Raw genomic sequence first — 18,373 nt, forward strand, 5'->3', positions numbered from 1 at the left:
ATCTGAACTTTAAGGTGAGATCTGAACCAAGGACATCCAGCTCACTCTTTCAGCTACTACACTATACTACAAACAGCTGTTGGTGCAATGAACAGAGGAAAGTACAGCAAGGAGGCAGAAGGAAAAACAGGATTAATGAAGGACAAAGGAGTGGCAATCAATGTTTGTTCCATAATCCTACTCCCTCCCTGTCTCAGGATTCTGAGAGATGGAAGTCAGTGGTATCATAATCTTTGGAAGTTCATATAAGACCAGCAGTCAGTAAGATGGCACTCATTCTGGTTTAATTCAAGATCAGGCAAATCTTGTAACGTATTAAAGGTAAAGGTGTCCCCAGCCAGTCGTGTTCGACTCTAGGGTGTGGTGCTCATCTCCATTTCTAAGCCGAAGAGCCAGCGCTGTCCGAAGACGCTTCTGTGGTCATGTGACTGAACACCGAGGTGCAAGGAACACTGTTACCTTTCCTGCCAAAGTGGTACGTATTTATCTACTGCAACTTCTTGCTTTCGAACTGCTAGGTTGGCAGGAGCTGGGACTGAAGATGGGAGCTCACTCCGTCACACAACACTCAGGTCTCGAACTGCTGTCCTGCCGACCTTCCGGTCTGCAGTTCAGCATCTTAACCACTAAGCCACCGCGGCATATTACTGAGTCCTAAACAATGAATCTTATGGACAAGTATTTGCCCAGATGTTTTAGGTAGGCACTCTGTTCATCCAAGGATTGAAGGATCGATATGTGTAATAGCTTGCCAAGATGGATCCTTGTTTTGTAATAGTAAAGACAACCATCGAGCTTATCAGGACAGTGATCTCAGCTGAACTTTACTTTAGGTTTTGCAACCACCTTCTGATATAAAACCAAAAGTTACATTCCTCCAACCACTTACTGAGGAGTAGGTCCATATATATATATAAACAGTACTATTTCAAAAGTAATTGGTATGAAGATTGTTGCATACCTGCCTTGGACATTGGACTTTTAGGACTGAACTGCATATAGATGTTACACAGATTTAGAATGGGATTGTTCAATAACTATTAAGTTCCAGAGGTCACAGCATGAAGATCTTGCATATTGTATCATGCTTCCCAGTTCCAACCACTGGAGGGTTAATAATAATTCATTAAAGACTGCCTGAAATGTTAAGGGAACTTGAACTATTACAAAGCATGATCATCAGAAGAAAATGGTTCCAACTGTTTTGGGGGAATTAAAGCTATTTATGTAAGCAAGGCAGCGTATATTTTACATAAAAACATATAAGTGAAGTTTCCCTTAAACTAAAAAAGGAACACAACTTAGAGATAGGAAGAAAGCCACTAAAGTTAAAGAACACTATTGAAATATGAGTGGTGCTGACTCAGCTAATTTTACTACCAGACTTGAATAAAATGCCTTTAGAGATTTCTAAAATTTAATTTTGATAGTCACTAATGTCATCGCTACGCATGTTTGTAGAGTACAGTACGTACTGTAACCCATTCATAATATAATATAATCATAATATGATGAACTGGGCATGTGACCCAGTATATGTGCTGGACAACCATAATCATATGTTTTGCCTGCTGATAAAGGATACACTGGGCATTGGCAGAGTACAGAAAGTGTAGTCACAGGGTAAATAAATGGTCTTGCTGGGTTTTGAAGATAAGAAGGGCAATGGCCACCCACCCAAGAATACATTGTTGTTTATAGGCCCACTTGTTTATTCCAACCTATAATAAATGAATAAGTAAAATCTATGGGTTGCTCCCCGTATCCCCACCTATTATCAGCAACCCATGCTTAATGCTTCTGTGAGTCTCCATCAAGTAATCTCCATGAAATAAAGGTGCCAGTAATTCCCAAGGTAAGGTCTGTGGGATAGGTACCTTAGAGCGCAATCCTATGGGGATGGCTACAAGCCTCCGAACTTGGAGGCTTACAGCCATCCAAAGCAGAGCAGGAGGCATGGCAGAGGCAATCTTCACCTCCGTGCTCCTCCAGCTCTGTATTTTCGCTGGATGGGATTTTGCCCGTCTAGCTGAGGTGTAGGAGAGGGGGAGGGAAGGAGGCTGAGGATACAGTATAAGCCATCCCTTCCCGCCACACCCCCTTTCCCTTCCCTCCGAGGGTACCGGCTGCGAGGGGGAGGGGAGCTCAGACTCCTGGATCTGAGGTCAGAGTGGTGTCTCTGACTTTGGATCCAGGAATCTGAACTATTCTACAGCTTCCCAGACTCTGACTAGGGGCCATAGGATTACTTTTGGAGGAAATAAAGCTGCTATTTTCACTACTTCCATAGTGACTGCGGAACGTCTCCATCTATGTATCAGGGAAGGAAGGCGGGACCCCTGCAGCAAACCTGTGACTAAAATTAATGGGCACAAGGGTGCTAGCAGAGAACAAATAAGCATCAAGACTTCAAGAAATGGGCTGGGTAGTGCTTCATCTTGACATGGGACGGGCCCTCTCATATCAGGCCACAGCTACATGCTAAGATGAGGAAGAACCATTTAGGGATAGGGAAGGAAGTAGGATACGTAGAAATAAGTGACCTTAATTGCAGCATGTAGGTCGTTCCAGTAATTATCCACCCCCGCTGTACATGGTGTTTTTCACCCTGCCTCTGCACATCACGTTTACCTAAATACCGGCTGGTTCCAGACTACGTTTGCCACCCTTAGGCCCCACTGAAATCAGTGTGAAAAGTTAGTCGTGAGTAACTTAAGCCCCACAGACTTCAATGGGAACTATGCATGGCAAACTCAGTCTTAGAAAACAAGAGGTCATCTGGTCTACTGGTGGTCAGCCCTTCTGGCAAGTGGGCAGTCAACTCCAAGGTAAAAGATAGTGGCTACCTTGGCACACACTATGGTACGCTAGCAGGTCCAACAGCTCTGCCTCTAGTCAGCCATGGAGCAGGCAGTAGGGCAGTGTGGGAGAGGGAAAAAGGAGTCCATGCCAGCCCAGTTTTATGCCACAGCCAGGCCACAAAGGCCCACGGGTCACGCTGCTCCTGTTCAGGAGTGCCACCAACTCAGGCTGCCTGTGCTACTTCTGGCACGCATCCACAGGTTGGCTTGTTGTTGTTCAGTCGTTAAGTCGTGTCTGACTCTTCGTGACCCCATGAACCATAGCACGCCGGGCCTTCCTGTCCTCCACTCTCTCCCGGAGTGTGCTCAGGTTCATACAGGTTGGCTATCCGTCATCTAGTGATTAGTCTAACTCACTGGGGCTGTTCACACAACAAGCTAACCCACAGTTCAACAACAATCCACACTCAACCACTGAGCGTGTGTTAGCATGTTGTGCAAACCCAGTCTGTCTAGGCTCATACTCTGCTACCTCCACCCCAAAGTGTCTGGTATACATTCAATTTAATGGTGTCATTAAAGCTGAAACCACCTTGAGTGGCTGTGGGAAGTGTTACAGTTGCTTTAACTAAAGAGATAAATATATTTAAATAAAACTCATAATACATTATACAAGTTTAACAAATAATAATGCCCTGGGGTATACGGATGACATGAAGGTGACCTCAGGCTCTGGACCTGCTAACCCTAACTATGGCTGCAATCCTAAACTTACTGGGGGGTAAGCATCATTGAACTTGTGGGACTAACTTCTGAGTAAATATACATAGGATTGCACTGTTGGGCTGCAATCCTCAGCAAGGAAAGCAAGCCTGAAATCCTTAATACAAGGAGTAAACCTGACCCATCACAGTGGGGCTTACTTCAGAGCAAACGCGCAAAGGTTTGCATGCAGGGCAAGACAAGCGCTGGTGCTAGGACGTGTAACCCTAGATACCGTTACGTGGGAGCAAGTCACATGGAACTCAACGGGGCTTATTCCTGAGTAGACCTGCACAGAATTGCACTGAAACAGATGGCGCGACAAACCAAAACGTCTCTGATTCAAACCCTTTCTCCTGCCACGAGCCCACGAGGTGGTTGTGCTCTGAAAATTGTATGTATGTATGCATGCATGCATGTATGTATGTAGTTAGTTAGTTAGTTAGTTTCTATACCGCCCAATAGCCGAAGCTCGCTGGGCGGTTCACAAAACAGGCCGGCCAGGCGCAAAACAGGCCGGGACCCCCGCACCTTTCAGGAGAGCGAGCTTCAGCCGGGGTCGCGCAAGCCGGCGCGTCGGAAATCCCTTCCACGCAGCTCTTAAAGGCGCCGAAGCTCCGGCCTCTTTCGCATCGGGCCAGCCCGGCTGAAAAGCCCGAGAGCGGCAACGACGGCCACCCCGGCGCGACCGTAGCTACGAGTGCCCAGTTCACGCGAGGCGCTTGTGAACACGCCAGCGCGCCGCCGCAGCGCGGTTCGCGCCGTTGCCCAACAGCAGCGGGACGGGGAAGGCGCCCGGCCGCAGAGGAGGCTTCCCGCCGCAGCGAGGAAGACGAGCAGCGGCCGCCGGCGCCGCCTGCGCCCTCGCCGCCTGCCCGGCCCCTCCGCGTGCTCCCCGCCGCCCCGCTCTCACCTCGTCCCAGAGCAGCCACTGAGCAGCGGCTGCCTGAGCCGGCGTGGCTTCCTCCGTGGCCGCAGCCATCCTTTCCCCAGCGCCACCGACCTCTCGCCGCGGGCCGCTCAGGAAGAGGACGCAGCCGCGGAGGAGCGGCGCCCTTCCCGGGCCGTGGGCACACGCACGCCGCCCAGGCGGCCAGCCGCGGCCCCGCCTCTGAGGCGGCGGAGGCGCTGGCGGGCGGACCGCCGAGCAGGCGATCGAGGCAGGAAGCGGGCGGCGGCAGGGCAGGAGCTGGGCCGGCCTCGGCAGCGGGGAGGATGCCGCTCATTTTCCCTGACTCCGGATGTGTCGACCCCTCTTTTCCTTCAGCTTGCAAATGTGGAGGTTTTAAAAAATATCCTCACAGCGGCCCTGTGAGGTAAGTTAGGCCGAGTGGCCCAGCATCACCACGCATGAGCTGCGCGGCTGAAGGGCCACGTGAGCCTAGGTTTCCTGGCTCCGGTGTGGCCGTGGCCGCTGTTAGCACACCGGCCCCATCATGGCCCCAAATCACGCAGTAATAGGAATGCCGGCTCTCATAAGACTTCTCCGAGGGACTCCAGGAGCTACAAGATGGTGCTTCATGGGGAGAAACCTGGGAGGACAGTGGTGTATAATGAGGGCAAAGGACAGCATCTGGTGTGTCAGAGAAGAGGCTGTTGTGGTGGGTGCCTTCCAGAAAGAGACTGATTTTGCGGGGGGGGGGAGTTTAGAGCAAATTACAGAAGCTGCCAAGTGAACCAGATAAAGGCCTGGCTCTATACATTTTGTTCCTCATGCTGAAATTTTTCTCGTTCTTCTGGAGACCCTGAGATGATAATCAGGCAGAGGCAACCCTTCACAGTAGTTGCTTGTAGAATGGCACTCACAGGTATGAGGTGGGGTAAGGGTGGGGGTAAAGGGGAAGGGAGTCTTGAGAGACTCAAAGTCCAAAAAGAAGAAATACAATCGACAGAAAGTTAAACTGTAAATATATTGGTTTACAATGACAATCTCCCGGTATAAAAATTGTTGTTCAGTCGTGTCCAACTCTTCGTGACCCCATGGACCATAGCACGCCAGGCCTTCCTGTCCTGCGCTCTCTCCCAGAGTGTGCTCAAGTCCATATTCATTGCATCAGTGATGCTATCTAGCCATCTCATCCTCTGCCGTCCCCTTCTGCTTTTGCCTTCAATCTTTCCCAGCATCAGGGTCTTTTCCAGAGAGTTTTCTCTTCGCATTAGGTGACCAAAATATTTGAGCTTCAGCTTCAGTATCTGTCCTTCCAATGAGCAGTCAGGGTTGATTTCCTTTAGTATGGACTGATTTGACCTCCTTGCAGTCCAGGGGACTCGTAAGAGTCTTCCCCAGCACCACAGTTCGAAAGCATCAATTCTTCTGCGCTCAGCCTGCCTTATAGTCCAGCTCTCACAGCCATACGTTACTACTGGGAAAGGTATAAAAATACATAAATGAAAATCAAAATACTAACCATACAGGATCCGATCTTACTGCAGTTCATGTTAACATGCTGAAAACTCAGTGAGAATACTGTTAGGGTGCAATCCTATGCATGTTTAGACAGAAAAAAGTCCTACAACTCCCAGCATTCCCCAGCCAGCCATGCATAAGGCTGTGCCCTTAGTCTTTTTGATTATTACATTTTCTTACATACTGCTTTATTTGTGTACAGAGGAGATTCAGTTATAGTTCAAGTTTTTGTATATGTTCCTACTTTTTTTCAGGAGATATACGCACTTTTTTGTTCTCACTGTCATTTTAAGATTGGGGCTGGAGTGGAATCTCAAGGCTATGAGCAGGGTGATGTTTGGCTGCCTCCCAAAACCCTCTAGATCAATCGCTAGTTTTCCCTTCTGTTTGAACTGGCGCAATATCATTCATACAATCTGTTTCCCCACCCCACTCCCCAAACTTGCTACAATTGCAAAATAAACTTTAAATTACTGCCAGTTATGTTTCTGATTTGGAAGATACCCCTTTGACCTTGGGATCCTGTTCAAAAAGCAACATTGCTGCATTATTACGAAGTCTGTCTTGAGCCATCGAAGCAACCGCTTTGAAAGGAGTTTTTTCATGTGATCTGTAAAATAATAAGTTTATAATTAAGTCTCATCCTGCAGCGAAGGTGTGTTTATTATGTCTTGATCTTTCTGAACGCAAGAGTCAATCACAGCACGTCCAGGGACGGTCCAGCTTTTCTCAGTTTCCCACCATTCCTCATGGTTCTAAAATCTGAGTTCGTAAGCTACTTCTATTCATTCATGTTGTGTGCGTGCACGTGTGTTAAAGCTGTCTGTGTGGCCACACACAGGTATGTGGTGCTGAAATCCCAGGTGACCATGCTCTACCACACACATCACCTTGCAGAGATGGATGGGACCTTGTTTGGCTGTGGACTTAACAAATCCACATATCTTCACACACTTTAAAATATGACACAATATTACCTGGGTTGTTATGATATAGGTAATTAAATAAAAGGCTATGAGGAGGTGGATGGAACAGAAGGAATGCTATTGGAAAAGTATGGTGAAATCAGCATAGGAGCTTCCCAGATAAAGCAATTAGCAGGTAGGTCAACAAGGGCTTTGTGCCTTCCAGGGATTAGCTTCAGTAATGAGAACAGGTGTGCCATTCAGAGAGGGCAGGTAGGCAGTCCCTTCTCACATTTTTCAGACTGCGCTGCACATGGTTGTGCCTCAGGAGCACCTGTAACTCAAACTTGTGAGACTTAGGCATACTTATGCCTGCTGAAATGGACTTACACTAACAGCATAGGATCGGGCTGTTACTATCTATTCAAAGCACAGTATCTACACATAAAGCTAGACATAATGGTAGTGCAATCTGTATGTTAGAGGGTGTGTCATAAATTTCTGTAAAGTGAGATAAGGGTAATTTAAAGCATAGCATGGGCAGGGAGAAAAGGGTGCTGAACCCTTCTCCATCCCATATCCTCCCCTCCCCCTCAACTGTTTTTTTCCCATTGGGGTTACTTCTAGTCTTAGATGTCAGGAGTGCCCTAGCGGCCTCTTTCCGTACACTCCAATAGCCAACTCAAGACACAGAAAGGATTCTTTTCAAGGCTTTAATCCTTTTACAACTTAATGACTGTTTCAGAAGCTAATCACCAGCGACTAAGCAATGAACAGCAGAGTAGCCTATGCTCTGGGTAGGCAGTTGGTCCCCGTTTGAAGGAGAATCACTTGAAGACCCTGAACTTATGGGCTAGGGAGAGATCCTCCCTCTTTCCTTTGGGTCCACGGGAGGCGGCCGTTGCTTGTGCGCCAAACAGGCGCTATGCCTCCTTTCCATGCCCTCCATCGCTTGTCGCTCCCTGCGTCTGCGTCAAACGTCTAGCAAGCCCCCTCCCACACTCTCTCACTACCAGGGTCACTGTCTCAGGAATGCCGGCAGGAGGAATCTCTGCCAGCTGCTGTGCCTGTGAGGGATGAGCTGGCTCCTCTCCCACGGATTGCTGATCCTCCTCAGAATCAGAACTGCTCTGGGGTTCTATCGGCTCAGTTTCCACCCTGACATCAGAATCCCAGAAGGAGAAAAACAGTTTATCCCCTGCAATCCCATTTAACTATGCAGTTTTAAAATCCCTCCCTTCCTTTTTAAGACATTTTGCTGCTTTTGGCAGCACAGCAAATGGTGCCCCCGCTCACCCAAGTAAGTAAGTACATAGTACTCAAACCCAACCAAGTTATTTCGGCACATGAGACAGAAGATCCCACAAGCCCCTCTCCCCATCCCTGGCAGAAAAAAATACAATAAACGATATCACTCATTACTTTCAAAAGCTGCTGCCTGAGGGGCTGCCTCACTCAACCTAATGGTATTGCTGGCCTTTTTGTAAGAACTCAGCAATGACCTGATTCCAACATATTATCACATCTAATTTGTCTTGAGAAGCTACTGCTGTAAACAGTTAAATGGGCCTATGTATTAGGTATGCTTGCTGGAGGCACAAATCCACTTGCATTATAAAATGGGGTGTGTGACTGTCCTTTGTTGATAGTTTTTGTGTTTTGCCACTTACCCTTGAATGTATCCAGTACTGGGCCTTTGGGATGTACAGGATCTTGCTCCTCCTTCTCACCAATGAAATATCCCCTGCTAAAACCTATAATGGCATCCCTTACTGAGCACATGATTCATCCTGGGGTGGGGTACCCTAAATGGAATCAGGTTTCACCTAAGTTTAAATACAACTGATGGTGGTTTCAGTTTCCTAAGAACCTTAGAATTAATAGGTGCTGATAGTTGATATCTAAGACCAAGATAGGATTTGATATCTCCTGTAATAAGTGTTTTTGTTCCTCTTTGCTCTGTATTCTGGAATACTGCCTAGGATAAGGGGATCAAACCATCTATGACAGCCATTCCCAACCTGGTGCCCTCCAGATGTGTTGGCTGAGCATTGTGGGAATTACAGCCCATCACATCTGGAAGGCACCAGGTTGGGGAAGGCCGACCGATGAAAAACAACTGCAAATACTACATGGTGGCAACTAGATGGATGATAATCCAGTGTTTCTTACACTTCTTGAGCTTGTGCCCTGTTTCTTAGTTTTCTCTTCAGTACCCAACTCTGATAGCTATCTGGTCCAAAGATCAGCAAGTGGAGATTCTCATGTGCATCCTGCTGTTGCATGCTAAGATTTGTGGATTGGGGTGCTATTACAATACTGATATTTCATTTTTAAACCCACAAAATTGCTACCTCATGAACCTGGTGCTGCCCCCACCCCTCAAAGAAACAAAGTAAATTGCTTCTTTAAAAAAAACACAGCTGTAGATCATGCTGACATGTACTGATGACATGATACTAAATGAAGATTTCTGATAAAATTAAAAACAAGAACCTTCCACAAAAGCTCAAACTCTGGCTCTCTTTTCAAAAACCATAGCATTAATGACAAAGAGGCTTGTGGTACCTAAAGACTAACACATTTATTCTGGCATAAGCTGTTGTGAACTATAGCTCATTTCATCAGAGGCATGGCATATTATGGAGTGTTTCAGGTTTATATACTTTATGGTCTCAACAGAATATTGGTGAAAAGAACCGGTGGAAGATTTTCACTAAGTTCTTTGCCTTAGAATAGGATGTTCTCTCCAATATCAACCCATATGGCTGATCTGTAAAAATGAGTTTCACAATGTATTCCATACTTGTGTTCAGTTGCTCTGCAAGTTCAAGATCAAATTGGTTCATATTATTTATTCAATAGACATCTACACAGTTACCTGAAAGGTTAGTTTCTACCAGTATATTTTGGCTCATATCCTCCATGTTGCTTATGTTTAAAAAGACCCCAAAACTTAAGTCTTGCTTGTGGATATCTGATTGGCCCATTGTGTGAAACAGGATTCTGGACTAGATAAGCCTTTGGCCTGATCCAGCAGGGCTCTTCTTATGTTCTTAAGGTGGCCATGGGCCAGCCCCAGCCCCCACTCCACAATGCCATGTGCTGCCCTTCCCTCCATTACACCATTACATTTCAATCAAGTTGAAGAGTTCTGCTTGGTTCTCATTTCAAGAAAAGAAACAACAAATCTCTGCAGGTCTTCTGATGTCTACTGCTGATGGGATCTTTCAGGGCCACCGTTACTCACTATCTGGCATCCTTGGGCAGCTGCCAGGGCCCTAACAGGGCCCACTGCTGATACCTGCTCTGGCCCCCTTGATTCCCCCTCCCCCGGTTTGGCACTCTTGAGTAGTGCCATGCAGCTGGATCTAGTCACCCTATTAATGTCCCACAATCCTTCTGACCTAGTGTTGTTCTGGGGCATTGTGGAAAATCAAAAGGGTGGCTAGACACAGCTGCCCGTAGCACATGGAGCACTAACACCTCTGCCAGATAAGTCTGCCAGGACCCACCGAGAGAGGAGAGGGGGCCATTAAAGGACACTTTGCCCAGGGCCCTCTCAAAGCTGGAGCTGGTCCTGGGAGCTTTTAGGAAATACATTCATTCCTCAGCCCAACCCGTCAATCCAATACCATCCAAGAACATTTGCTTCATGCCATTAAGACTTTGACTGATAAGTAATACCCACGAGATGTAGGGCCCCCATCTGAAAAGGGTGTCCAATTGTTCCAGCTTTCAGACTGGAGCACTTAATTCCCTTGAGAATACAGTACCTGGTCATCTACAGGATCATTTTATGATCCAAATGAACTTAAGCATCAGCAAGTTCAAGTGATTTCATTCCAGCGCATGTTTAAGTCTTTTGCAATCTATGGGATTTTAAAAGGGAGCTTGGGCTAGATTGTGGGTCATGGTTGTATATTCTATTGCGTCTGTATTTCTCTTACACAGCACAAATGATATTGAAAAGAAAACAGCATAGTAAATATATTCATTTTGGTATGAAAAGGACTTTACAGACCTTATCTCATTTGTCCACCCACCAATCCTGCAAGGTGGGCTACTATATTCCTGTCTCGCAGACTTCAACTGAGGCTGAGAGATAGATTTGCCCAGGGGTTGAATCTAAGGGCTTGGAACGTATGTCTGCATCAGTTGCTTGTCCTGGTACATACCCTGGACCATATCAGAATATGCTGGTGCACTCCCAGCCTGGTCCTCCCAGGTGGTGATGGTCTTTCAGGCTCTACTTTGGGTTTTTCATTACATATGTTTCTCTCAATAAATGAGAAGAGTTCTTTATTTGTATTTAAGCTTTTCCTCAACATTCCTTATCATGTGAGCACAGACATGGTAACAAACATTGTCCTCTTCATTTTGTCATAGTGCTTGAAATGGCTGAGCTGCAAATATCTCTATTTGTATGTAGGCACCCCAGCTTGCCATGTTAAGTACTCGCCTAAACATTAGTAAATCTTGTGCATCACTAGCCCAGCCTGCTGTCTGGAGCATAACGCTTTCTCACGTTGCTTGGGCTGATCTTTGCATGTGTACTGCAAACAGGGCTACATTTACCATGAAGCAACATTATGCCTTTGCAGATGTTCTGACTTCTGAGCCTTCCTGTTGTATGCACAGAGAGGGGAAAACAGGAATGGGACTGTGCCCAGTAATCCCTGGCCCCACCTGAAACAGCCTATGTGTGTTCAAACTATACTTCCATAGGCTCTGTGCACATGATTGGGGAGCTTTAGGGGCCAGTGGGTGTAATCCTGCTCCCTCCTCTATCTGCGTTCAGTAGTGAAGCTCATAATACCTGCACAGTCTTAATGCTAACAACAACAACAACAATAACAACACTTAAGGATTTCTATGCCGCCCTTCAGAAAAACTTCTAGGGCACCATATAATAAAACAGTAAAAACAATAAATATATAAAACACTACAAGAATAAAAACCAAAGCAGCAATTCAAACAAAGCCATAAAATTAAGTAGGACTTAGCAGTCACTTCCAGTGTCAGATTCAGAGGGAGAGGGTCTGTTTTCCCGCCAGTTCCCACTTGGACTTCCCCTATGAGCCTGATCACTCTCAGGCTATAGGATTCATTTGTTTTTTAAGACTGTCTTCAGCTTTTGTTATTCCAGCAGTCCCACCAAAAGAACATTTTGCGGGAAATGGTGCCCTCTGCTGGTAGAGAACTAGCATTTGAAGGCCTGTGGATTCAATTATTGGCATCTCATCCCATAATAACACACTTACACCAACAGTGGTCCTATTGATTTCAGTGCAACGTAGGACAGCTTCACAAATTAGAAAGCTGTGTGCAATCAGGGACTGTTATTAGGGTGAAACAAGAGCAATAATTTTTCACTTGAAGGCTTCCAGGAAATTAGATAAGAACATACTGTAAGAAGAGCCCTGCTGGGTCAGACCAAAGGGCTGTCTAGTCCAGCATTCTGATCACAGTGGCCATCCGGATGCCCGTGAGAAGCCCACAAGTAGGACATGAGCACAGTAGTGTCTTCCTGCTCCAGTTCTCCAGAAACTGGTATGTTACTTTCTGCGTGCCCAAAGGAAATTGGTCTGGGCTCAGAAATGGCGGTCTTTTTAATGAACAGTCGTACTATGATCTAGGGGGACATGTGGCATTGTGAGGGTGGGGAGGACATTTCTTTGTGCATGGGGGGGGCAGTATTAGCAGTGAAAATCTTGCACTTTCTAAGCAACCACAGAGGGCTTCTTTATATCCTCCCCTCTCACATTTGCAACAGTTAAAAACAACCAGCCAGAGATGGAAATTTATCTGCCCAGAGAATGGTCTTTGTGAAGCGGTAAGTCAGCATGCCTCATAATGCTATCAGCAGTCCTTGGACTCTTGCCCAGTGCTGCAACTTACCAGCGGTTATGCGATGGGATGGTATCAGAATTCATCTCAACTTGCTTCCACTTGGATTTTGCAAATCCATATGTCCAGAATAGTTTCCCTGTAAGAACTTGGCAGAGTGGACGAATTTCAGAATTTTTCCAGAGGAAAACTGACCTGCTAAATGATTTTGAAAGGTCACACACACACACACACACACACTTTGTTTAATTTGCAAATTTGGGCAATGGTGAAATGATGCAAATTTACCATTGCACCATTAAATGGGGGGGGGGAATAAAACAAATGTTGTTTATTTAAGATTTCATGAAAAGCCAAGCCCATCAAATGAGGTCTTTCCCTCCTTCCCCAAAACTATTGCAACAGCCCAAATGTCAGAGAAGCAGATATTTGTACAATTTCGCCAGTTTTGTACAATTGCAGAACAGTTTCCCCCAGTTTTATTTTGCGTGCATGTGTGTGTGTGTGTGTGTGTGTGTGTGTGAGAGAGAGAGAGAGAGAGATTGAATTTTAATGCTTTTAGATAAATGGCACATGTACTGAATTCTGCCTGGAACTAAACCTGGGCAGAACTAACTGGGTGTCAGAATCCTGTAACAATTACCAAATGGAACTGCTCCCTTCTGCTCATCCCTAGTTTACACATATGCTTCAACATGCTTTCCTGGAAGTCAATAATATGCCAGCCTTCCTGAAAGCCTTGATTAAGTTACCAAATTATAGACTGAACAAAAATGTCCAGTCTGTACCAGTTATAAACAAAGGCTTCACTAACACACCTTTACATTATTTAAGGTAAATTTTACTCGTTGAGGTGGTGAAGTAAGCTTTCCTATATCTGTCTTTTTGAATGTATGACTTTCTGGGGAGTGGGGAAGATGGCATGTGATAAAATATGATTCTGGAAATTAGGGAATCTAGGACTGGATGGTTACATGTGCCTCTTGAATTCAATCCCAGATAACAGTTGCTGAATTGATCTCATTTTTGAGTTTAAGTATATAAAAGTTGTGCTGGATCAGATCACTGGCCTATCTGCTCCAGTATTCTGTTCCCCGAGTAGCCAATTAAATGCCTATGGAAAGCCTACAAGTGGACTATGAATACAATAGCTCACTCTTGCTCATATTTCCTAGCAACTGGTATACAGAGACATACTGCCTCTGATACTGCAGGTAACATACAGCCATCAGGACTGATAGCCATTGATAGCCTTAGTCTCCCTGAATTTGTCTAATCCCCTTTGAAAGTGGTCTGTGGCCATTACTATATCTTGTGGAAGTGAAATCCATACTTTAATTATGCACTACGTGAAGAAATACTTCCTTTTCTCTATTCTGAATGTCCCACTACACACCTTCTTTGATTGATACTGGATTCTACTATTATGATGGGGAAAACATTCTCCCTGTCTGTCAGAAATGAATCTGAGTATGTGGAGATAGCGGCTCAGACTCAGAATGGGAACAGCCAGAACCGGGGAGGCTTCCTCCCTGGTGAGCTCAGATATGGCAAGGCATTCTTCTCAAGACCTTGGCACACAGATGGCTCGACTTGAAGGGCCCCCCACTTTCCTCCTCCATGAGAATCCAGGTCTCGGGAGGAGGAGAGTGAGGGATGTGATTTGAGGGATTCTAGGGTCCATCGCAGAGCGAAGCAGGAAAAGTTAGAGGTGGAGCTCAGATGCTCCTCTAGGTTGGCTATGCGTGAAAGCCTATGTAGGAGGGAGCAACTGTAAGGGAGGCGCATCCCCCCTATGCTAGTCGGGCTGGGAAGTTCTTGTTCAAACTGCTGGCAACTTTTCTAACTTCCACTTCGGCTCCTCTGTTGGTATTTGTAATTGTGTGGAATAGCTGTTTCCTTTGTAGCCTGAGAGTTTTCTAGAATTTGCATTTGTAAGGAAGCTGGTCATTAACTAATAAAGTAGTGAGCCTGAAGCCTGGTATCTTGATTGAGAGGGGAGAAGACAAAGGAACGTGACACTATCCCACTTTTTCCACACTATGCATAATTTTATACACCTCTATCATGTCCCCTCATACTTACCTTTTTCCCAAGCTAAAAAGCCCCAAACATTGTAACCTTTCTTTATAGGGCAGTTGCTCCAGCTACCTGATCATTTTGGTTGCCCTTTTCTGCCCCTTTCCTAGCTCTACCGTATCCTTTTTGAAGCATAGTGGCAAGAAGAGTACACACATTCTTCCAAGTGTGGTCACACCATAGATTTGTATAAAGGCATTATGATACTGGCAGTTTTATTTGTGATCCCTTTTCTAATTATGTCCAGCAGTTATTTATGTCCAACATAGAATTTGCCTTTTTCACAGCAGCAGCAGCACACTGAGTCGATGGTTTCATCAAGCTTTCTACCACAACCCCAAGATCCTTTTCCAGGCCAGTCCTGCCAGCTCAAATCTCAGCAGTGTATATGTGAAGTTGGGATTTTTTGACCCAGCATGCATCACCTTACACTTGCTTAACATTGAACTGTATTTGCCATTTTAATGACCATTCCTCCAGTTTGGATATACCCTTTTGGAGCTCTCACCTGTCCCTTTTTGTTCTAACCATCTAAATCATTTGGTGTAATCAGCAAACTTGGCCCCTTCACTGCTCTCTCCTAACTCCAGATCATTTATGAACAAGTTGAAAAGCATTGGTCCCAATACAGATCCTTGGGAGACCCCACCATTTACATCCCTCCATTGCAAGAACTGTCCATTTATTCCTACTCTCTGCTTCCTGTTCTTTAACCAGTTACCAATCCACACAAGGACTTCTCCTTGTATTCCATGACTGCTAAGTCTGCTCAGGAGTCTTTGGTGAGGGGCTTTGTCAAAAGCCTTTTGAAAGTCCAGCTATACAATGTCTACCAGATCATTGCTATTCACATACGTGCTGACACATTCAAAGAACTCTAAAAGTTTGGTGAGACAGGACTTACCTTTCCAGAACCCATATCCTTTTCTATGCTTGATAATTTTATCTTTAATATTGCTTCCTTCCACCAATTCACATGGAAAAGATGCTAACTGGCTTGTCATTTCCTGGTTCCTACTTTGATCCATTTTCAAAAGTTGGCATAAGTTTCCAGTCATCTGATACAGGGGCCGATATTAGGGACATGTTACATATTTCTCCAGCCAGAAATAGTTCTTTTACCCTGGATGTGGAGAAAAATATTTGGTCTTGTGACATTCCTGCCTGGGTTCCACCTTTTCCCCAGCCTCCACCTCTGAAACTGAGAAGCAAACCCCTTAGGAAACACCTGCTTTCACATGGATCAGTTTCCACTGACCCCAAGTTTCAGCCCTTTTACTCTCCCTGGGTACCAGAGATTCTCAATATGCTCAACCGGTTTTCTCAACCCACTAGAGGAGAAGTAACAAGGAAACAGATTTAATAATGGTAGTGTAACTATTCAATCAACACCTGGGAGTCTGTATTTAAAAAAAAAACAACCAAAAGATTTATTTGTGACACAAAGAGTTATATGTTATTATTATTCGTTAATGCTTAGTCCTAACTTCGCTACCTACTCTACCCCTTCTAAAATCGTATCTGCCCCACCCCTGCCTACCAAGTTTCGACTGTATTTATTTTGGGAGGTTTTCATTCCTCTTCCCAACTAGAAAGCTTCCAAAGAAGCTATAGAATTAAGATCTAAGAGAGTTTGGATGCAGGGTAATAAAGGGAATGGTGTGGATAAAAGTACGCTCTGGGTGACAGTGGAGGACAGGAAGGCCTCGCATGCTATGGTCCATGGGGTTACGAAGAGTTGGACACAACTTAACGACTGAACAACAAAAGTGGATAAAAGTGCACACTTTGACTGGGTAATAATGGTCCTTCCTTTGTGGTGTGATATTTGGCTTTGCATTGAATGGGGAGAGCCTTAAGGCTGGTGAACATTACTGGAAAGGATTATGTATAAGTGTGATTGTGTGTAAACAATTTGCTTTCTTTGACCATTGGTATTTGCAGAAATAGGCTGCTAACAGAGAGAACCACATTCCCGTCACTAGTCTTATCATATGATCACACTCAACAAATAATACCTGTCTTGAAAACATACTGTTTTTTATACAGCAGTTACTCAACAAGCCACATACATGTTCACGCAGGTAGGCAAAGTGGGGCTTGATAATCTATTACAGGGTTGGGGAAAGAGAAGTGAAGTCTAAAGATTTCCCTTAAGGGAAAAAAAAGAAACCTTTAAGGGTAGCTCTGCCTATTTTTACTGCTTTCATGTGACTATATTGATCTGGAGAGCCCCACATTTGGGGTTATCTAGAATTAGAATTCTTGAGATACCAGGTACAGCTCTTGGAGATCTAGAAGAATATACTGTATGCAGGTATCAGGAAAGTCCCACCTCTGCCATCCTAGAAACATTCATTCATTCATTCATTCATTCATTCATTCATTCATTCAACGTTTATACCCCTCCTGTCTTCCTCTTGCAAGGAACCCAAGGTGGCTTTCATCATCTTCCTGTCCATTTTATCCCCTCAACAACCCTGTAAGGTAGGCTGGGTTGAGAATCTGTGACTGATCCAAAGTCACCCAGTGAGTTTCATGGCAGAGTGGGGACTGGAACCAGGATCTCCCCAGTCCCAGCCCAACACTCTAACCATTACACCACATTCTGGCATTATAAATAGCCATGTCAGTACATCATTTAGAAATCTATTATCCATGCCTTGATTATGGATGAGGGGGCTGACCTGGCATGTATTACTGAGACCTTTTATTTTATTTAAAACATTTTAAGACAGCTTTTCATCGAATCAGATTCCTGGGCAGTGTTCAATAAAACAGTAACATCTATATCATGACATATCATAACAGGAGGAAGCAAATAAGATGCCATGGATGAAATGAGAGAGGGGTTTCTCTCAGCTGTGTCCACCAGAGCAATACCAACATAGGCGTGAAGGCCAGGGAGGCACTCAGGGGACTACAGTTACTCCTGCCCTGGTATCTTCCAAGTTACTACCAAATCCTGTTTGGCCTGTGGGCACATCTGAAGCTTTTAAAATAATGTTATGGGCACATCAACAAAATGTTTGTTCTAGAGACATAGCTAGTTACAAAAATGTTGGAAGCATCTTCCACCTGTGGTCTCTGTGTGTGTTTCTCTGGGTGAGTGGGTTTTCTTGAGAGGGTTTTAACCTTAAAGGTGTCCCAGGCAGTATTGGTCAGGTTAAATTTTTAACCTTAAAAATACAGAGAAAACACACAAATACACAAAGAAAAGACAAAGAAAAAGAGAGACACAGAACACACTCAGAGAGAAAACCTCCAAAAGCTTATCATGTAGACAGGTTGCACAATGCTGGTCAGAAGTATCTCTTTTAGCTGTCAATCTCATATGGATGCTTATTTAGATATATGGGTGGCTCTTAAAACTTTTATGCTCACCTTACATCTATTTCCTCCCTTCAGTGGGGGTATTGTGGAGACATCAACCAGCCATTTAGAATTGTTGGCCAGGAGCCATAACAATGCCTTTGCCATCAGTGCTGCTCCAGGAAACCAGAAGAGCCGAAACGCTGGCAGCTTGCAAGTACAGTAAAAAGCACAAGCAGAAAGCCAACACCACAGAG

General features: G+C 45.1%; 1 protein-coding gene across 1 annotated transcript in view; it reads right to left on the bottom strand.

The window, feature by feature from the left end:
* Positions 1-4,646, bottom strand: part of PGM2 (phosphoglucomutase 2) — a 31,082-nt gene extending 26,436 nt beyond the window's left edge. The window contains exon 1 of the mRNA XM_084856957.1: positions 4,477-4,646. Within this exon, the coding sequence (XP_084713083.1) occupies positions 4,477-4,545 (69 nt within the window). The 5' untranslated portion in view covers positions 4,546-4,646. The remainder of the gene's footprint in view (positions 1-4,476) is intronic.
* Positions 4,647-18,373: the final 13,727 nt, after the last annotated feature.

This window comes from Heloderma suspectum, chromosome 5 (assembly GCF_057233095.1).
Source record: "Heloderma suspectum isolate Gila_16-S chromosome 5, 16-S_ref, whole genome shotgun sequence".
In the NCBI taxonomy this organism is placed as follows: Eukaryota; Metazoa; Chordata; class Lepidosauria; order Squamata; family Helodermatidae; genus Heloderma; species Heloderma suspectum.